The sequence below is a fragment of the Lampetra fluviatilis genome, chromosome 28, assembly GCF_964198595.1.
Source record: "Lampetra fluviatilis chromosome 28, kcLamFluv1.1, whole genome shotgun sequence".
NCBI classification, from domain to species: Eukaryota; Metazoa; Chordata; class Hyperoartia; order Petromyzontiformes; family Petromyzontidae; genus Lampetra; species Lampetra fluviatilis.
In genome coordinates this window covers 13,338,040-13,359,959 of record NC_136302.1, presented here as the reverse complement: position 1 = coordinate 13,359,959, position 21,920 = coordinate 13,338,040, and the positions used below count along the sequence as shown (strand labels likewise).

The 21,920-nt window shown below is 46.6% G+C and overlaps 2 protein-coding genes across 7 annotated transcripts in view; one reads left to right on the top strand and one right to left on the bottom strand.

The window, feature by feature from the left end:
- The window catches only part of UBE4B (ubiquitination factor E4B), a 37,830-nt gene extending 18,374 nt beyond the window's left edge, over window positions 1–19,456 (top strand). For all 5 annotated transcript variants that reach the window (XM_078869829.1, XM_078869828.1, XM_078869827.1 and 2 more), the window contains 12 exons: window positions 449–587; window positions 1,049–1,139; window positions 2,220–2,347; window positions 3,194–3,292; window positions 6,611–6,849; window positions 7,655–7,781; window positions 8,462–8,606; window positions 9,993–10,127; window positions 11,037–11,228; window positions 11,784–11,958; window positions 12,248–12,394; window positions 13,235–19,456. In XM_078869829.1, the coding sequence (XP_078725955.1) occupies window positions 449–587; window positions 1,049–1,139; window positions 2,220–2,347; window positions 3,194–3,292; window positions 6,611–6,849; window positions 7,655–7,781; window positions 8,462–8,606; window positions 9,993–10,127; window positions 11,037–11,228; window positions 11,784–11,958; window positions 12,248–12,394; window positions 13,235–13,290 (1,673 nt within the window). In that variant the 3' untranslated portion in view covers window positions 13,291–19,456. The remainder of the gene's footprint in view (window positions 1–448; window positions 588–1,048; window positions 1,140–2,219; window positions 2,348–3,193; window positions 3,293–6,610; window positions 6,850–7,654; window positions 7,782–8,461; window positions 8,607–9,992; window positions 10,128–11,036; window positions 11,229–11,783; window positions 11,959–12,247; window positions 12,395–13,234) is intronic.
- Window positions 15,360–21,664, bottom strand: LOC144942832 (transmembrane protein 107-like). Of its 2 annotated transcripts, none has more exons than XM_078869835.1 (6): window positions 21,566–21,664; window positions 20,656–20,797; window positions 19,656–19,720; window positions 18,104–18,204; window positions 16,522–16,618; window positions 15,360–15,488 (listed from the first exon to the last, which is right to left on the bottom strand). In XM_078869835.1, the coding sequence occupies exons 2-6, from the start codon at window positions 20,791–20,793 to the stop codon at window positions 15,422–15,424; spliced, it is 468 nt and encodes a 155-aa protein (XP_078725961.1). In that variant the 5' UTR covers window positions 20,794–20,797; window positions 21,566–21,664; the 3' UTR covers window positions 15,360–15,421. The 2 variants fall into 2 exon arrangements, with proteins under 2 accessions (XP_078725961.1, XP_078725962.1); XM_078869836.1 differs by having other exon boundaries at window positions 21,582–21,646.
- Window positions 21,665–21,920: the final 256 nt, after the last annotated feature.

Genomic DNA, 21,920 nt, shown 5'->3' with positions numbered 1-21,920 from the left:
GCATGTGCAAATAAAATCCAGTCACTGAAAAAAAAATCGAGCGAATGAAATCTCAAAGAGTGAGCATTGAGGTGGTGCTCATGTCTCTTGTCTGTTTACACGGTGAAATAATCACCCATAATGCATTTAGTTTTTTCTGTCAATTAACTTTACTATGAACTTTTGTTACAAGAGATACGTTTAATATTTATGTGTTCATGCACTACTACGATTTCTTATGTAACAAGGTTGTTACCTTCTGATTTCTGTTAGGTTCTCGTAACAGATTTCTCTTCACTTCATTATTACTGTTTTATTTGATTGGTTTTGTCGTTTTGGGGACCTAGGTCAGTCGTTGTTACAAATGAGACTGTCCTGCTCTCGAATACTCATCTGGTAAATAAAATAACCTGGAGCGTGACGATGGTGCGGGCGCCGCGCTCCCCGTGCCACTGCGTGCCGCGTGCAGGCTCGGAGCCGTGTTGCCAGGGCGACGTCAAGTTCCCCACGGAGTGCTTCTTCCTCACGCTGCACTGCCACCACCTCTCCATTCTCCCTGCGTGCCGACGCTACACACGGCGCCTGCGCGAGATCCGCGATCTCAACCGGTGCGGCGCCGCACGCTTACGGGTGCCGGGGGGCGGCGATAAGGCCCGGAGAGGGGATCGAGCGATCGGTGTGACAACTAAAGTCAGGACGTGCTGAGTCAACTAGGAATGGGCACATGCATTGACTCGTCTGTTCAATTTGTCCCATTGTGCGGTCAGGGTGATTGATGATCCAGCACTTAACAATTCACTCCAGTTGCTTGCGCACATGCGGCCGGTCGCCTCCTTATCACTCTTCCGTCACTAGTACCATGCTTGCTATTCCAGTGAACGTCGCTTGTTAATTCCTCCACCACTGCCGAGGATTCAGTCTACCTGATTCACAGTTTCGTTTCATCTCATCTACACTGTTTTAGAGCCTTTAATGGAAAGTCAGAGAGTCTGACTGCTGTGTAGGTTTGTGTGGTTTGGGGGGTCGGGTTGTGACATGGCGGTGGCGGTGCTGGCGTGTTGTGATGTAGGAGCCTGGAGGAGCTCAAAAGCAAAGAGGAGGAGACACCAAGCACTGGGCGCCACCGCGAGCTGCTCAAACGCTTCAAGGCGCGGCTCAGGGTACAGTCCCCACCGGCACCACCCACCGCTGCTGCCCGTGATGTTATGTTAACCGGCAGCATTTAGCAGGGCTACACTTTTCTGACGGGACTCAGAAAGTCGAAACCAGCTGATAGTTTGCTGCTTAAACATATGCTGCTGGAATGCATTGGCGAAAAAGGCTGACAGCCTGATGGAATAAATTGTTGCCCAGTAAAACCTTGGATTGCGAGTAACTTGGCCTGCGAATGTTTTGCAAGACGAGCAAAATTTTTAAAGAAATTTTTACTTGATAAACGAGCGAGGTCTTGCAATACGAGTAGTAAGTATACGCTTTGTCTGCCGATCGTCACGTGATCACAACTGAGCCGATGGTTCTTCTCTCTCTCTGGCTGCGGGATTGTGGGTAATCGTCTCCCATGCTCGGTCTTAGTCGGAGAAATCCTCCAAAGGAGGCAAAAGCAAGTGTCATTGGATAGGTTCCTTGCTAAAGTCGCACAAAAAGAAAAAGATTCCAGTGAGCCAACAGATAGCAGTGATTCCGTTAGTGACAGTGAAAGTCGTCCTACACAATAACCCTCCTCCTCCTCTCCTCTCTCTTGTCTCCCTCACACCAGCCACGATTAAATGTAATTTGATTACTTTTTATTTAATTTAAATAATAAAAATGTATAAAGGTATTTTGTATTAATAATTTTTATATGAATATTTTTGGGTTGTGGAACGGATCATCTGAGTTTCCATTATTTCTTATGGGGAAATTCGCTTTGATATACGAGTGCTTTGGATTACAAACACGTTTCCGGAACGAATTATGCTCACAATCCAAGGTTTGACTGTATTTTTATTTATTCCGTCGCATCTGGACAGACCTTCGACATTTAACTTTTACAAGGGATGCATCAACAACAACAACCTTGCGTAGACATTTTAATTTTCATAATTATCATAATTGAGTTAATTTGGTATTTGTAAGTCTCACTGACAGGAGGTTACGGCACAGATACAGGTGTTATGAGTTAACCGACCGAGATGACTGGCAGATTCACCCACGCTCGCACACGCATGTTCATGCCCAGCGGTCATCATGTGTGCTCGCAGAGGCTGGTTCGTGCGAAGGCATGTGCGGACGTGGTCCTGTTGGACGAGAATCTGCTGCGGCGTTGCCTGCACTTCTATGGCTCCGTGGTCTGTCTGCTCTTCCGCATCGTCGACCCCGTCAACCCTAAGTGAGCGCTGTTGTGGCTGGGCTTGTGTCACCGAGCACGTCGGTTCTTTTCAGCACCACAGGTCGCTAGGTCGCTCCTTCTCCTATACTGCACCTATGGCCTGGCACGGTCCCCTTATTGTTGTTCATAGATTGCTGCTCGTATCTAAATCCATTGCTTCTCTGTTGTGCATACTGAATTAGAATTACCGTTATCCTTCATTGTCTATTAAAAATAAACTCAGGGATTTCCTGCTCAATTGAGATTTGAGGCGGTGCTCATTTCCCATGTACAGCCTTAAAAAGCCAGTGAAGGATATTCCACATTCCAATTATGGGGGAGAGTTTATCCATAAGACAACCACTTTTGATTTTCCTGCAAAGTGGTACCATGTGACGATAGCTCTTTCCGAGCTCTCTCCGAGCTTACATTTACAAGCAAATTTCTTACATTGACATGCTAATCTCTTACATTTACAAGCAAATTTCTTACATTGACATGCTAATCTCTTACATTTACAAGCAAATTTCTTACATTGACATGCTAATCTCTCACAATACAATGGCCACCCCCACAGCTTCGTTTGTCAAGATTTACCCGATCTTACATTTACATGCAAATTTCATCTCTAGCCCCTCCCACTGACCCTTGGGCTATACCCATCCCAAACCTTTATAACTCCTTGCGCTCCCACCATATATTCTTTGCGCTCCCACCATATATTCTCAGCAGCTCTCCCGCGATATTTCTCACCTGATGACGATTGCTTGTGTTGCGATTGGAGGCTCGCTTGCTGTGCTGGCTTGTTTAACACCAACTCTCAGTGTGAAGAGATGCTGAGTGATGCTGCTGTGGTGTCCACCGCAGGCCCCTGCTGCCGCTGAACCCCGAGATTCCAGAGGCATTCTCAGCTTTGCCAGAGTTCTACATCGAAGACATCGCCGAGTTCCTGCTCTTCATTATCCAGTGAGCCTCCTTTAGGGGCCCCACCTCTCCCAACTATAGATCAGATTCCTCAGTCAGCATAGGTCTGTCAAACCTGTACAGTCTGCTGTAATAAGATTCAACACAATACTGATACCAGATATCGGTACAAATTAATTCCTGCCACCTGAACACAGATGCCAATTCCTGGACTGTCTGGGTCATACCCAGATAAGTGGCAACTCATATGGGTAAGTGAGTGGATGAGTTGCTGAATGAGTGAATGGGTGGGTGAATTTTTTTAACCTTTATGTAAGTGAATGAATGAGTGAATTGGTGAGTGTGTGAGTATGTGAGTAATAGGGTTTCTAATTTCTCCACAGATAAAATCCAGATAGATAAGTCTATGAAATCTGTGCAGTCTACTGCTAAATAAACACGCATGTCTGTGTTAGGGTTAAAAACCACCCTTATTTAACATAATTATACACTTTTTAACAGTCCTTCATATCATAATTCTGACTTCCAGGATGCTGTCCTGAAGTAGCTTGGAGGAGTATCAAGCAGAATGTTATCTATATTATTGGTTCTTTCAGTAAAGTCACGTAAATAGAAAATAAAAATACAATAAAAATAAAAACTTTTAAAAATAAAAGCAAAAAACCCACGACGTTTCGATCGCAACACAAGCGGTCTTCATCAGGCGGAGAGAAAAGAGGGGGCAAGCCTCCAAATGCAACTGCTTCTAAGGGCTTCCAATGTTGTGAGTGGGCAGGGGACGAGAGTTCCGAGGCAGCAGCAAGGAAAGCTGTGCGGCGTAAACAGCATGGGTGGGGGGGCAGCCAGTGCTAATGTCGGAGTAAAGCGCGAGAAGTCGGAGTAAAGCGCGAGAAGTCGGAGTAAAGCGCGAGAAGTCGGAGTAAAGCGCGAGAAGTAGGAGTTAAGCGCGAGAAGTCGGAGTAAAGCGCGAGAAGTCGGAGTAAAGCGCGAGAAGTCGGAGTAAAGCGCGAGAAGTCGGAGTAAAGCGCGAGAAGTCGGAGTAAAGCGCGAGAAGTAGGAGTTAAGCGCGAGAAGTCGGAGTTAAGCGCGAGAAGTCGGAGTAAAGCGCGAGAAGTCGGAGTAAAGCGCGAGAAGTCGGAGTAAAGCGCGAGAAGTCGGAGTAAAGCGCGAGAAGTCGGAGTAAAGCGCGAGAAGTCGGAGTAAAGCGCGAGAAGTCGGAGTAAAGCGCGAGAAGTCGGAGTAAAGCGCGAGAAGTCGGAGTAAAGCGCGAGAAGTCGGAGTAAAGCGCGAGAAGTCGGAGTAAAGCGCGAGAAGTCGGAGTAAAGCGCGAGAAGTCGGAGTAAAGCGCGAGAAGTCGGAGTAAAGCGCGAGAAGTCGGAGTAAAGCGCGAGAAGTCGGAGTAAAGCGCGAGAAGTCGGAGTAAAGCGCGAGAAGTCGGAGTAAAGCGCGAGAAGTCGGAGTTAAGCGCGAGAAGTCGGAGTAAAGCGCGAGAAGTAGGAGTTAAGCGCGAGAAGTCGGAGTAAAGCGCGAGAAGTCGGAGTAAAGCGCGAGAAGTCGGAGTAAAGCGCGAGAAGTCGGAGTTAAGCGCGAGAAGTAGGAGTTAAGCGCGAGAAGTCGGAGTAAAGCGCGAGAAGTCGGAGTAAAGCGCGAGAAGTCGGAGTTAAGCGCGAGAAGTCGGAGTAAAGCGCGAGAAGTCGGAGTAAAGCGCGAGAAGTAGGAGTTAAGCGCGAGAAGTCGGAGTAAAGCGCGAGAAGTAGGAGTTAAGCGCGAGAAGTCGGAGTAAAGCGCGAGAAGTCGGAGTAAAGCGCGAGAAGTCGGAGTAAAGCGCGAGAAGTCGGAGTAAAGCGCGAGAAGTCGGAGTTAAGCGCGAGAAGTCGGAGTAAAGCGCGAGAAGTAGGAGTAAAGCGCGAGAAGTAGGAGTTAAGCGCGAGAAGTCGGAGTAAAGCGCGAGAAGTAGGAGTTAAGCGCGAGATAGAGGTGGAGCTGAAGGCGAGGGGCGCAGGCCAAGTATGTTAGACAATGGGGAGAGGGAAGGGGTAGAAGATCCAATAAAAACCACCACCTTGCCTTACATAGCAGGGATAACCAAAAAGATTTCCAAAATCTTAAACAAACACAAGATCCAGGTCCGATTTAACACAGTGCATAAAATTTGTGATCTGATCCCATCTGTGAAGGACAAGATTCCTGACATGCAATATCCCGGCGTCTACAAACTCGGCTGTATCTGCGGCAGCAGTTACATTGTGGAAACTAAGCGACATGTCTCGGACCGTGTTCGTGAACATAAGGCAGATATGAAACAAGGCAGGACCAATACTTCTGCCGTGGCTGATCATTACTTTAATGATGCTGGCTCACATGAAATAGATTTCTCTAAGACGATGGTACTTTGCAAGCCGATTGGCTATCAACAAAGATTTGTTCACGAAGCCATCCATATATACAGACAAAGACACAATTTCAAATGAGACGACGGTTTTAAACTCCGCAATCATTGGGAAGATGTCATCAACCACTGGGTCATGACTTGATTTGTATTTTCTTGTCAACCTCTACCGTCATCTGTGTGGATGTGTGTAGTGAGGTGCAATGCCCCCCCCATCTCTACCTCCCCCTCTCTCCCCCTATCTCTACCCCCCCCCCTCTCTCCCCCTATCTCTACCCCCCCCCCTCTCTCTCCCCCCATCTCTATCCCACCTCTCTCTCCCCTCTCTCTATCCCCTTCCTCCCCCCATTGTCTAACACACTTGGCCTGTGCCCTTCGCCTTCAGCTCCACCTCTATCTCGTGCTTAACTCCTACTTCTCGCGCTTTACTCCGACATTAGCACTGGCTGCTCTGCCCATGCTGTTTACGCCGCACAGCTTTCCTTGCTGCTGCCTCGCAACTCTAGGCCCCCGCCCGCTCACTTTGGAAGCCCTTATTATATAAGCAGTTGCATTTGGAGGCTTGCCCCCTCTTTTCTCTCCGCCTGATGAAGACCGATTGTGTTGCGATCAAAACGTCGTGGGTTTTTTTCTTTTTTTTCTATCTACGTGACTACCGAAAGAACCAAGAATATGAATTCCTGCAGTCACGACGTTTTAAGTCAGAATGTTTTCTAATTGCTAAGTTTGTGAGTTGGTGCGTTAAATGCTTGTACACGCAACTATTTCTTTTTTCTGTATCGGGTGCTGGAAGGTCTTATGACGTATATTTGGCCAGATCATTACATGGTCTAATACAAAAATCAATGATGAATCAACACACTTACACTTACCCAGGTTCATGTCACAGAAGCAGATGAAGAATCTCATGGGACTTTCATCTGAGTTACGATGGTTTTCCTTGTGTTTCTCTTGCACCGTGTGTGGCGCAGGTACAGCCCGCAGGTGCTGCAGAGCGAGCCGTGTGGGCCCGACCTCGCCACCTTCCTGCTGGTGTTCGTGTGCAGCCACACATACCTGCGCAACCCGTACCTACTCGCCAAACTGGTGGAGGTGCTGTTCGTGCTGAACCCCAGTGTGCAGCCACGCACCGCGCGCTTCCACGAGATGCTGGAGAACCACCAACTGGGTACGCGCCACCTGGCGCCATCGCTCATGAAGTTCTACACAGGTGAGCAGGAGGAGGGAGGAGGAGGAGACGGCGGTGGCGGCGACAGCTGTTTTGGGCTCTCGGCAATCCCCCACATGCAATCAAGACCACACATCAGGATTAGGTTGAGAGTTGTGCAGTGTTGACACTGGTGCCTAACAGCAAGAAGTGCCTGGGTTTGATTCCCGGCTTGAGTGCCTTTATGGAGTTTGTTCTACTCCTGTTCTGCATGGGTTTCCTCCAGGTTCTCTGGTTTCCTCCCATCGATAACTGGTATTGGCCATATGTCCCAATTCTGAAAAATTACCTGCGAATAACTAAATTGGGATTATACACGGCGACATTACCTTATATTGCGAAAACTTGGCATGACCCTCACGAGAAAGAGCATTTCCTAATTAAGAAAGTGCAATAATCATCAGCAGTGTATTAGTGGAGAATATAAGAAAACAAAAAGAAGCATGGTCTGCTCCATGGGAGGGGGGGGAGGGGCATTGTCTGCTCATGTATTTTACTGCGTTAAATGCATTGCTGAATGATTAGCGGCAGTGACATAATACAGCAGTCGTGCATACGCCGCTTGTTTCAGAGGTTTGCAATTTGAATCCAGCAAGCCGCCCTGGTTAATACTGCAGTTGTTTTAAATCTTTCACTTCACATACATGCACAACATCTGCAACTGTTAAAGCTAGAGTACACTGTACATGAACCAGCGGTGTGCACCATTGAAATCATTTGAATGTATGTGTTTGACTGGATGTGATATGCATTACATTCATGCAAACTGTATAAATTATTGATTTAAAATGTATACATGTGTGCGCAGACGTGGAGCAAACAGGCGCCAGCAGCGAGTTCTATGACAAGTTCACCATCCGCTACCACATCAGCGCCATCTTCAAGAGCCTGTGGAGCAATCCGGCACACCAGGCCACCTTCCTGGAGGAGTTCAAGTACGTACGCCCTGTTTGGGTGGCCGAGTGGCCTCGTGTTCAATGTGGCAATGACTGCTCAATCGGCCTGATTGGCTCACCGAGTCAGACTAAGGATATTGCGATTCCATGAGTATGGAACAGGAGGGCTGCTGATTGGCAAGTGCCACAGTCAATTATTAATGAAAATGACAATTCTCCCATGACTAAATGCAATACAAATTAACCTTATGGCGGGACCCCGGGGTTCCAATTAAACGGAAGTCAAAATCGCAATTAATTAATAATTTTTTGGCAATGCTCATCTCCTGTTTACAGCCCAGAACCAATGGTGGAAATTCCTCATTCCTATGGTGGGAGCGATTTTATTTATAGAACTCGTTGAATTCTCCAAAAGTGGTCCCGATTTTATCTACCTCAGAGGGATGATGAACCGAGCCAAACCTCAACCTGGATTTGAACTCGTGACCTTCCGAGTTTGAACCACTCGCTCTACTGCTTAGCCATTTAGCTGAACATTAGGCGATTATAAAGTCTTGTACATTATGCTTTAAAAAATACAAGACTGATTACACAAAACAGTTACTACCAACAAGATGGTACTGATGAGACCAAAAATAATAATCCCCTTGGCACGCATCGCCTTATAGCGTCGCCCTGGCACTTCAACCCGTCACATCTCACCCACATGCGTCTGGCAGCTCGGGGAGTCAGTTTGTGCGCTTCATCAACATGCTGATCAACGACACAACGTTCCTGCTGGACGAGAGCCTGGACTCTCTCAAGAGGATCCACGAACTGCAGGAGGAGATGCGCAACAAGGAGGCGTGGGATCGCCTCTCCCAGGTGCCATTCACTTCCCTTCACTCAACTCCATTTCCCTCATCGCTCTTATCTCTTTTCTCCTTAATGCACTCTCTTCTCTCTTCTGTCTCCTCTCTGTACTCTGTTATGACATCTATTTTATGGGTTTGTGTTGAACTTGGACCCATATATAACAAAGAGAGTCCTTGGCAGTTCCCCAGCATTGGTTTGGTTCAAGCAAATATTACTCTGCTGATGAGACCCTGAATGTTGTATCCGGTCCAGAGTTTGCTTGTGGTGAACCAATGCTGCTGAAATTCTGCACTCTTGAGAAAGCTGAGTGGCTGATGGGATGTGTAAAAATATACTTTTATGTGAAGGGACAGATTTGGAAGGAGGACAATGATCTGCTGTTTCTCTTCTTTTGTGTGGCATGTTAATGTTGTAATCCATTCCATGGCATCCGGGGTGGTAGCTGAGTGGAGTTGGCTCGTTCCTCCAGAATATGAATGTTACTGGGCAGTCATCAGTGATATATACCTGATGGTTCACACCTCACTGCATTTGCAATTTGGTGAGTCATGGCTCTTCCATTTCTGGAGGATATATCGCCACACCATCTTCCACGTGTTGTTGGGACTCGGTTGGGAGCGGTCGTTGTGGCAGAAGAGAGAGACCAGGGCTGTTCCATTGTCGGGTCTGAAATAAGGTTCTTGTTTGGGACACCACTGTTTCCCCATTTCCCCACGTCTCACACCGTTGGGTGGCGGGGTCCTTTTCGGTTGACAGAAGAGTTTAGGCACGCGTCAAAAATTGGATGTCTCGATTTCAGACAAGAAGGTGGTGGGGATTTTATTTCGATATGCAGAGGGAGATCTGGATTTTCCAAAATATGCTCATACTCTCTAAGTGTTGCAACAGCATCCTGTTGGATGTTTGCGAGTACTGGCAGCCACTGCAGCAGCGTAGGTTTTATGATGCCGCTCACGGCACAAAGCACAGCTTTGATTCGAGTCAGCGAGCCCAGTGTGAGAGTTGCTGTACCAGACAGGTGCAGTACAGTATTCTGCCATAGAAAAAGGACCAGGGCTTACGTTTATATATGAAGGGTCCCAGCGTCACATCCCCAAGTAGCCCCTGGAAAGTTTTGGATGATACTGCTCTTTGATTACGACGTTTCAGGTGCAACACAAGCGTCCATCATCAGGTGGGAAAGCTCTTTGATTGTTTCTTATATTTTCCACAGTGACACTCACGATTGATTTAGGAGCAGGACGCATGCACACCGGCGCAGTGTGGTAGGGGCCATGCCACTTAATCTGGCAACTCGGCTGCTATGGGAGCCATTTCCCTTTTAGGTTGATTGTTGCGTCCTCTCGGTGACTAAGCGACGCCCCCGCTGTGACCTGCCCGTGCACAACCTCGCAGGAGCAGCAGCAGAGCCGGGCGTCTCAGATGAGCCAGGACGAGAGGCAGTGTCGCTCCTACCTCACGCTCGCCATGGAGACCCTCGACATGTTCCACTACCTCACCAAGCAGGTCCAGAAGCCCTTCATGCGGCCTGTGAGTCCACTGACACTCGATCATCACTCGCTAGCTTGCTCGTTCGTTCTGTCTCCTCGTTCCTTAGATTTGAGGTTTCCGCATGTTTGATTAAATTCGCATGTCACCTGTATTCTCGGACACGACTGTGCACGTGGCTTCATCACCAGTGGTTGCTTAAGTCGTCGCCCTCTCCACCCAGTCTCTGTAGACTACAAAGTCAAATGATGAATCAGAGGTGGGAATGTAACAGGATGGGAAATGTCACCCAGTGAGTGCAGATTTAAGCTCACAGATTGCGACTGTACACACCGGGAGCACCAGCAGTCCAGCTCATTAATCCTGATCTGACATCAGATTCACCTGACATACATCAGGCTTCTTCAGGCCGAGTGGGCTATTCATTCCTAAATGGAACATCAAGTCTAATTTGCTTGTAAATAGTCTTTTTTTACATACACGTTTTTATATGTCTATTGTGGGTGTAAACATCTAATTTAATCGTGTTACATTCGTGTCATTATTATACTTGTTTACCCAGGAAAGCCTTACTTTGTTTCAAGATTATTTTTCAGGAGGGTGCTGTTACGTTTTCGCAGGATGGAGAGATGTTGGTTTGAGTTATCCAAGGTTATTTTAAAGTTGTAAAATATTGGTCCATGACGCTCGGCACACAACGGCCTACGCTTCTTTGAATGACACCACGGGATCTTTAACATCCACTGTGAAACCGATTGCACGTAGTATTTTACAGTTAATACACCCGCAGAATGAGGGTGGCCTGACGGATTTGGATCGTGAATCTCTGCAACAAGCAGTGAACGCGTTGCTGCGGAGCCACGGCACCGCCAGTGCGACGGACTTGCGTACGAAGCCTTTCAGTGTCTCCTCCTCCTGCCATCGTGCCCTTGTCTTCTTTTTGTTTGACAGGAGCTGTCTGATCGCTTGGCGGCCATGCTGAACTTCAACCTGCAGCAGCTGTGCGGGCCCAAGTGCCGGGACCTGAAGGTGGAGAGCCCTGAGAAATACGGCTTCGAGCCGCGCCGCCTGCTCGACCAGCTCACCGACATCTACCTGCACCTCGACTCGCCCGAGTTTGCGCATGCAATTGCCAATGACGAGGTGCCATCTCCAACATCATTATCATCATGAGCATCATCATCATAACCATGCTATCGCAATGACGAGGTGCCATCTCCAACATCATTATCATCATGAGCATCATAACTATGCCATTGCAATGACGAGATGTCGTCTTCAACATCAACACCACCAGAAGTGCTATCATCATAAGCATCATCATCATCATCACCACTGATATTACATGTATACAGTATGCATTTATACAAAGATCACCTCCGCAGCTAAAGACAAACAATTCATTTGCATACATGACCGGTTTGTATATAATGTGCTGTAGCTGTAACAGTTGCAGATGTTGTACGAGTAATTTTTTGATTGCAGATTTAACTAAGTTTAGACTGGCGGCACGATTCAGTTTGAGATTCTTCCACGCCGAAGCAGCTTTGTGTCTGAGCGAGACTGCCTGTTTGGGTTTTAACTCTTGGGATACTTAAACTGTCATGATTTTGGGAAATGTTGGAGCAAAAAAATCAATGAGTTCATAAAACGGGGTGGGCATTCAATTGTTTTTTTCACTGTACGTGCCGCGGCCAGCGCTCGTACCGAAAGGAGCTGTTTGAGGATGCCGTGGGTAAGATGAAGAAGGCCGGCATCAAGACGGCAATCGCCGTGGAGCGCTTCCGCCTGCTGGCAGAGCGAGTGGACGAGATGGTGCAGCACAACGTGCAGGCCGACCACGACTACAGCGATGCGCCCGAGGAGTTCCGCGGTGAGCGCCATTTCGCCTCGTGCCCAAACGCCAAGGCCACATGGGATGGGATCCTCTGCCCGTCACTGAGATAGGGATTTATAATGTTTCCCCACGGGGAAACATTGATCTAAAAGACCCATTGGCTGATTATTTTTTGTTTATCATTTCACTAGTTTACCCAGGAAAGCCTTGCCGAGTCTCAAGACTCTTCTTAGGAGGGGTCCTGCCGTGTCTCAGTGAAGCCGTGTGCATCTTGGTAAAGCTGTATGGATCTGGGCGACGCTGTGCGTGCGTGCGCCCTGCACAGACCCGCTCATGGACACGCTGATGAGGGACCCTGTGCGCTTGCCGAGCGGCAAGGTGATGGACCGCAGCATCATCATCCGGCACCTGCTCAACGCGCACACCGACCCCTTCAACCGGCAGCCACTCGACGAGACCATGCTGGTGCCAGGTGAGCACCGGCAATGCCGCCGCCGCCTTGGCGTTGTCTGCGTGAACCGCTTGCGTTCCGTGCTGATGCTTGCGATCCAACTCGGTGGAGGCAGGGTTCGTGGGTCACGTAGATGTCTCGTGCAGTGAAACTCCCAGCCTGCTGTACTGATGAAACACTGAATGTCGAAATCGGTCCAGAGTTTGCTTGAATTCATTCAATGCTGCTGAAAATATGCACTCCCAGAAGGAGGCGTACGGTCTGATTATTTTTGTTACCAGCAGACAAGTGGGAAGGCAGTCACAACCGGCACAAAATATTTCCCAAGCTCTTCGGTCCTCTGTTGGGAAGTTTAGCCAACTGTTAACGAGTGTTTTTACATGTGGGAGGAACTCGCAGTACCTGAAGAAAATCCACAGGTACGAGGGGGGTAACACTCAATCCAGATGAAAATTTATCTAGTTGCAGCACTGTCATGCAATGGAAAACTAGGTGCGTTTCTTCAGCAATTGCTGATGTTTTTTTGCACAATGTACACGTTTGTGTTATTTTAAACTTAAGCTAGGAGATTGTGACCTGGACATCCACAGGTAAGGGAGCTTCATACATTTGTGTGATCCAGAGTGGTACTCATTGTAACTAGCCAATAGAAAGGTCTGTGTCGATTCCCAACCAGGATTTGTACTTGTGATGTTCTGCAAGCATAAGTTACATTTTTTTAGGTGTAAAATGTATTGTGTTTAACCAGGTGAGGACTAGAGACCAGGATGAGTCTGATTTGCAAGTGCCCTGGGTAATCCAAGAGATGGTTATTCTCGTCATATTTTTGAGGCGCTTATTTCTTCTTCCCGTGCAATCCAGAAACGGAGTTGAAGGAGAGGATCCAAGCGTGGATGCGAGAGAAGCACAGGAAGTGACGCACACCAAACCACGACGCTCACAGGAAGCGTGACCCCGTGAACCAGGAAGGGAAGGAAGGCTCCTTCAGTTGTACACCACGCTGTGTCGTTTGCTTAAAGAGAAAAAGGCAAAATACCCAACACGACGATAAAAAGGAAAAAACGGAGATCGCATTTCACCTGAAGTCGGACGACAGGACCGCGCTTTTCCAGCATCAGGCACCAATGGTGCTGCTGCGTCGCAAAGCTGCTCCGCACGCGCGAGGGACATACGTTGGCGTCGGCCATTTTCCTCCCTCAAATCTCGTGCCGGCGGCCGCCTTTAACGCCCATCGCGCCTCCCCCCTCCCCCGCACTCCCCCGTCCTCCATTGTGCAGTCTGAAAGCCGGGTTGCACTGTGAACTAAAGGTTGTGGAGTGAAAGTGAACGGCTGGGCGTGCGCTAGCGGAGCCATTGCACGCACCGTTTTGTCGTGGGGGGCGGCCAGGGTGCAGACAGCCAAACGCCTCCCCTCCCTGCGCCGCCTCAAGTATTAGATACATCACTTCCCAGGTCAGTGCTTCAGGATAGTCCCTAATCCTCCTTGCTCCCCTGTGTACCCCTCCCCTTGCCGCAGCGCTTCCGAGTGCAGGCAACTGTTGAAGAACTCTGTAGTTAGAGATCACGTTTGAATTAGAATATCTTTGTATTTCTTCCGTTAGAGATCATTAAAAATTTGATACTTAATTGTACAAAGAGCATGTTGGCAACAGAGGCAAGACTTATTTATTAAGCGCCAACCCAACAGGACAATTCCACTCGCAAGAGTGGAAAACGAAGGTAGACATGTGGAAACTTTTCTCTTATCACCATTACAATTTTTTTTATTATGAAGATAAAAAAAACTTAATTTATTCATAATAATATAAAGCACATGTAATACGTTTTCAAAGTCAAACCATATGCAGTTGAACCCTGCCATTTGCTACACATGTCAATCAGATGTAATGAATGATCCAACCAGAAATGATACAAATATACATTTTCACAAAATGTACAATCTGTTCTATGTTGCATTTTACAAGCTTATAAAAACATTTATTTCTCAACGCTGATCATACTTTGAGGACTGGTCCCATCATAGAAATTTGGATTTTCCCTATCTAGCTCAAAGCCACAAAGAGATGAGCACCTCCCTATGTGAGCTTGAGTAGGCAGACGTTTTGACCTTGGGGGGCAGGGTGGTTCAGTGGTAACACTCATTCCTTACAGCAAAAAAGGGCCTGGGTTTCATTCCCGACTCGGGTGCCTTATTGTGTGGAATTTGTATGTTCTCTCCCTGTTATGCATGGTTTTACGCTGGATTCTCCGGTTTCCTTCCATTTCTTAAAAGCCACACAGTGTAACTGGTATTTGGCAAACATCCCAAAACTGAAAATTACTTGAAAATTACTCAAATGAGGGGACACAGCAAAATCAACACCTGCAAAAATCTGGCAAGACTCTCCTGAAAAAGTCCTGAGACTTGGTGAGACTCTCCTGGGCAAACAGGCATAATAATAGCCATGATGGCCTCATTTAGGGTAAAGCTTACAGCATGCCTCAGAATACTAGAAAGCATGAAACAACGTTATTTTTTTTACTCGTGAAATATTAATTAGAATCAGAACAATAATTTGTGTATACAAATATGCAACTGCTTTCTTTAGCAGACTATCGACACAAAATACTGGATAAAACAGGAAAAAAATTCCATAAAAAACTACCAAGAATGAAATTCTGAATCTAATTGCGACAGTTTATCGAATCACAGGGCAGCAAATTGTCACCTGCCTCCTATGAAGATGGCTCGGCAGTAGAGCGAGCTGCTCGCAATCAGGAGGTTGCAAATTCAAATCCTGGTTAGGGATTGACTCAGGCCATCATCTCTGGGGTATAAAAATTTGTACCACTTGGTTATCCAATCAATAGACTTGTACAATCACGGGAATGTAGCATTTTCACCGCTGGCTCGGGATTGTTAACAGATGAGCTCTGCTTTGATGCTCATTAGAGTAGGAACTCTCGACTTTTAACTGTAAAGCTGCCCCCCCCATGTTGGACACACACGACCACACTTTAGCAAGAATTCTCCAAGCGACGTGAATGGCTGTGATCCGTGTGGCATGGTTAGTAAGGCCTTTTGTTGAGCAGCAGACTGAGCACCACGACCACCTCCAGCACGGCCGGTGGCACACTGTGGGGGGAGACCAAACACAACAATTGAAGCTGCTTCTTCACCTTATAGACCTAAGTGACAAGTGCTATCAGCCAATGGTTCTCTGCTGAGCTACCTCCGTCTGCACATTGCTGTTTAAACACCAAATGCTAATTTAATGCCGAGACCTCGGGAAAAGCTCGGCATCTTTTAGAGTGTTGTTATTTTGGTCAGTTAAATATAATTTACATTTTGAAAGGTGTACGTATACAGAAACTGATATTCAAATGTTTTCTAAGAATGCAATTGGATGGTGCAATGGTTTACTAACATAACCTTGATTTTCCCAACCACAAGTAAAAAAAAATCCACTGAGCTTTAAACTTCAAACTATTTTCATGTTATCTGGTACCGCCACAGATTTATAGCCCTTTTTCAGAACCAACCTGGCTACAAATGATAGCTCAACGAAGTTGCTTATGTGGAAATTTATAGCAGCCAAATACTCTAAACGCAAGTTTATAAATGAAGGGAAAACCCGGAGGATCCGGATAAATATCCACGCGACCAAATATACAGGCGTCAGGGTCAGGATCGAACCCACACGTGAACACCAGGCGAGATGGTTAACGAGGAAGCGAATAAGATGCACTTGAGACCAGCATTGTCTTTCAAGGAAGACTTGGGGAAAATATTTATTTTTGAACAGGCACAGACGAATTTCCCAAACTGTCAAGAGGCCAGCAACAAACAGCACTATCAAAGTTGTCATAGATGAGAGTTGTTGGTACATTGCTTTAATTGAAAAATGTCATTACTGGTTGAACAAAAAAGGTAGCGTGGTGAGTGGTTGAGTGATATAGTGGTCAGTGAGTGTTGTGACCTGCAGTAGTGTGGTGGTTAAATACAGTATGGATGAGGTAAAGCAGTCCAGTTGAGTCCTCAACGCTTCACTCAGTGAAGCTGCTTGGAACAGTGACCATTATAGTAAAACAGGACAAGACAGCACTTGAAAATTGCTGAATGGGCCTGCACTCTGCGTTCTCTATTGTTAAATGTGAGATGCGTTTACCTGCAGAAACCCAGGAGCCACCAGGCGGCGTCGCAGGCCAGGTAGTCGAACAGGTAGAACGCCATCGTGATGCCGGCGCTGCTGTGACAACCGATGGCTGGTCGCGACGCTGGTCAAGGGGATTTTGCCTGCTTCCATTGCATATTTTTCTGTTGTCCACATTATTAAGAAGCAACATGTGCAAACAGAAGCACAAATACTAGAAAATATGCAATTGCATTATATTTCCCTATTGGATGACTTGGAAATAAGCTCGGCCTTGCAATATTTTGGAAACAATTAGCTAATGCAAATCGAAGTGTTCTTGCAGACCAATTTTATGCAAATAGGTCACATTAAACGAACCATGTCACTTTGTGGAATTTTTGAATTGCCAATTTGCTTCGATATGACAATGAAAATGTAGCCATTGCTCAGCTCAACTTTAATGAAATGGGAGGTAATGGTGCTCATCACCGATAGAACGATTGCAGCTTCTCAGCCTCTCAGAAGACGACTACCCACATTAAAGGATTCCTTCGATCCACATGTACAAATTAAGCATGCCGACGACCCTCTTGAAAGCCACTACAAATTACATAAATTAACATTGTCGAGGTTCAATGTCACACATGGGTGTCCAGGGAGGATCACTGTAAAAGGGTCACATGACGCCTAACCTCCCTTACACTGACATGCACATAAGCACATGTATGTTTCAGACAGGTGCACTCGCAAATGACAATCGTGTGAAGAGTCCATCGGTATAGCCACGACAAAGTGAAAGCAATGGCGAGTTCGTGGTACCAATGGAATTGGCCTTTGACCTCCAAATACGAAGTGTCTCCCTGCTCAAATGAGCATGGTAGTAATGTTCATCACCATTTGGGTTCCTTAGCCAGTGGAGAAAATTATATATTCCTATGGAAGGGGCTAATCTGCCAACGATGGCCACGACTGACATTCAGCAAAGTGGTATTTTACTGAATCTCGTGAGTGATTGGCCAAGCCAACGCTGGACTAGAATTTCAACACAACCTTCCATACTTCCCACTCGGCTACAGAACAACTTACTTAGTGCAGGAGCATCCTAAAGCAATCTACTAATATAAAATAACTATGGTAGAATTTAGACGTTCATGGAGCGCAGTTAAAGCTTGGTGGATTGCATCACGCCCTTTGATCAATGTCTCTGCCAAGGAGTATGATCACGATGTCAGTATTAAATTACCTTGGCTAACATGCAACACCCTCGATTTTTAGTTTACGAACAAGGCGACATGAATGAGCCTCTTTAGGAGGGCTCTGCAATGAGATGTTTGGTTAATTAAATTGTAATGAGTGTTTTGCATGCAGGAGGAAGCCAAAAAAACCCATGACTATAAAGAGGTAACACTCAGATCTGCACAAATGGGTTCAAAAACCTTGCACTCAAAAATCTTGGTTACCTCAGCCCAACAGATTTGTGATCATCAGAGATCAGTGCGATCTATCTGCCTTTAAAGCTATGGATCACAGGCATGGAGGACCACGTCTGGATGAATAATAAGAATCTGGTGAAAGTAAGAAGGCGGTGGTGCAGGTGCTGGAAGCGTGTGGATACAGAGGAGGCTCTGGGAGCTGCTGTGCACGGACATCCCAGTGATGAAGCCGATCAACTCCACCCCCAGTGCAGCCAATGTGAGCGCCAGCGGTATCACCACCCTGCCAACCAGTGCACACGCATGCACAACTTACAACCAGTTAAACCACCATGTCATATAACACTGGTGAAATAAAATAATTCTAAAAGACGACGTTGATAATCTTGAGAAACCATGATAACCCATTGAGATAGTTTTTTTTACAAAGGAGACCTGGGTAAAACAAAAGGGAATCAATTCCATCGGTATAAAGCATACACTGTATAGCACATTCAAAACAGTATCTCAATTACAGCTATGAACGTGAGTAACCACCATGAAGTGCATGAATCTTCAATTTTCCAGTTGAACTACAAATGCTTCGACCGTAATTTTTTTTTACAAAAAGTATATTGTCAATTGTGTATTGTCAATTACGATTTATTGTCTGAACATGTTAATTGTATTATCTAATATTAGACTTTCCAACTAAGCTTAAACGCATTAATGCATTAGCTCTGTCCAAATGCTTGTAACATGGGGTCATGCATCTGAAAGATGATCCAATATAAATGAATATTTTAATGTAAAATTATTGCTATTCAGGGGTTATTTTACAGAAAACTGGGAAAATGTATAAAAGAATTGGAGATTAAAAAGTAAACCTTAAATGGGAATAGTTTTCCCACGGTGATGTCACACTACACATGATGACATTATTGCATGTTATATCTCGTTATCTCAAAATCTAACATCAGCCGCCATAATACACAGCTCGATGAAGGCCTCCACAAGCCACAATTGTTGCTCAAGTCCCAGCAATGAAAGAAAATCCACCTCGCATCTGCACACGCGCTGATTTAATTGCTCCACCCCACGGTGTCTGTCTTGTTGGGCGTGTTTGCCCCCATGGCTCCCACCCATCGTCCTGATGTGTTCTGGCCAAGCCCACTTTGTTCAAGTTTGGATTTTGTCAAACCTGTATGTTTTCTTACCTAGGTGTTCATGATTTTGTCTCAATCTAACTCCAAGCTTACCATGTTTGACATTTTTCAGTTTACTTTCCAGTTTCTTCAGCAATGTCCATGTTTATGAACATGTCGTAGCAGGTAGTATGGAATCATATTTTTTAATACTTCTTATAAATGCATGTTGGAGAGCGCTACAAATTCCATGCGTATATACGTTTTGTCTTGTATTTTAAATAGTTATTTTTTATTTTTTTCAATTGTTTAATTCTACATTGTTTTGTTTACAAATTAGAATTTGCTGCTTTGCTGTATTAAATAAACCCACGTCTCCCTTTAAAGAGAGACTGTGACCTGTGACCTCTGGCTTGGTTATCAACAAAGGTCATCTGTCTGTCTACAATGGATAAAGCAGGGTGGTGCAGTGGCAACACTTGTGCCTCAGTAAGAAGGGTCTGGGATTGATGTTCGACTCGGATGCCTTTCCACCAGGTTCTCCAGTGTCTTCCCATAGCTTTGGGTGAAATGTGCAGAAGTGAGAGCTCTGAGTCACACCCATCCTTACTCATTCGTTGGCGTCTGGTTTTCTGTGATACGCGGCACTGGAATACAGGCGATCAGGTTTTCTTCCTGAAACAAATGTGAAAAGGAGCAAAGTTAAGCTATGAGAGAGTGGGTAACCAATGTGGATAAATTACGTAATTCACATTCACAAATTCAAGACTTGTTAATAACACCGACTTAAAAGGGGGAAAAATATAGCAGGCAACGTTTTGGAAAATGGCCCTTCATAGCACACCAGAATGGCCATTGTCCACATTTTCACCTCGTTTTCCTTTTAAGATAGTGTTACTGACAAATGTGTCGAGTTTTTGTGCTTGTGCACCACTCCCAACGCAGCATCACCAAATCATGTGTTTGGTTCACATTCGTATATCTTATCTTTTTGCCGTATTGTTGGTAAACATTTGCCAAGATGTATGTTTGACGGCATGTATTGAGAATAATACGGGATGGGGAGATGTTCGGTGTAGTGAGTACGGGCCGTGCAGATCTAAGACCAGAGGAAGCGGGGTGCGAGTTCAACCAACCACAGGACTTGCGAGGCCAGACAAGTGGAAGGGAGGAAATATACATGGATGGATGATACTCCAGAAATGAGCTGAAGAGGAATACCGTGAATGTAGACAGACACTACGAAGTTAAGCTTTTAGAAAAACGGAGCATGAAATAATGGAGAAATTTTAAGAAACTTTTTGATGGTTAGAACACATCAAGAATGGACCAACATTGGTATCCCATGTTGCAACCTTTTCCCACTTTAGACCAAACCGGACCATATTTCTTCGTGAGCCAATGTATATGAACACTGCATTCTACTGTCTGGAAGTCCAACACTACCGCTACCAGAACTCAGTACAAATCATTGACCGCCACACCACGTGCCAATTCCCAGACAGGCGGGCCACTATAACATCGAGGAGGTTTGGTGAGTTCGAGTTCTGAGCCCAGAGAGATGCCCAGACGAGGGTTTTGTGTCGGGGGGCCCCGGGCCGAGCTCGCACCGCGCAGTTCCTCCCCAGGGCGCCGTCCCCACAGCGCCAGGCGGACGCCACCGCGGCCCAGAGCGCGGTGGCCACTTGCGCCGCGTGGCCGCAGAGCGAGACGAGGCGCATGCCCACGAGGCCGCTCGCTGCACGCATCGCCCTGCGGAGAGGACACGGCCACAGAAGTGAAGGGTCGGTGACATGGCCCAGAGTTAGCAAGTTCGCCACTTGTTGTCGAGGTTCACGGCTCTAAACTGGAAGAGTAGACCAATGTATCCAGGCCTCGTCATCACAATTCGCCAAATTTGAAAACTTACACCACAAATTATATTTTATTGGTAAATGCAGAGCAATCGTCGCGACTGCAAACACTTGGGGTAGAACTCTTCTGAGAAACGAGTTAAAACCGGCTTCCCTGGGTCATCAAGAGTCGGGGCGGTGATCAGCGCGCTGAGATCAGAACCCGACGGCCCCAGTTCGACTCCAGGCCACGGCTGACATCGCGTGATCACTGAGATGCGTGGGGAGGCCTTCGTCCAGGGCTGAACATTATTCGAATTTAAAAACAGCAAACATGCGCCAATCACACGGCTCCAATGAGAATGTACTCTCTTGATGTGTTATCAACAGGAACAAGTGCAGCGACTTCCTGTTCAAATGAACATCGAGGCGGTGCTCAGCTCCTGGTTATCGCCCGGACCAGTGGTTGGAATGACACGTTCCTGTGGTAGCGGGCGCCCACGGAACAAAGTTGATATCAGTAGGAAAGTGGAACACTGCAAAGAAGGTTTAACAGTATTTCTACCACCAAAATCAAGTTCCAATCACGGGTCCCAATTAAAGGCAAACCCCCAACAACTATCAAACGACAATTCGTGAATGCCCCGATCTCGCTGACTTAATCCCTTTGCGCGTTGCAATTACTTACGAATCGTTTTAATTACCAGTGGCTTAATCGACGCCTGATAATGTGGAAAGTTGAGCGTCGATGCGATCCCAACTTGCAACCTCCATGCGGCCTATGAGGCGCCAGAGTTGCTAAGCAACTGCTGATTTAACCCGGACCGGAGTGAGATGGTGAGTAATAAGGCGGCCATGTTGCTTATGGAAGTAGAGCGCGAGACCCAACATCTCGACGCCGGCACGTCGCGGGATGATGACGTCACAGTCGTTAATGTTGACAGCTGTTTGGGAATTTCCCTATGCAAGATGGCCGCGAAAAAATTCTGCTCGGTCTCAACGCGTACGACGCGGGATCCACATCTCGCGATAGCTCGTGCCGG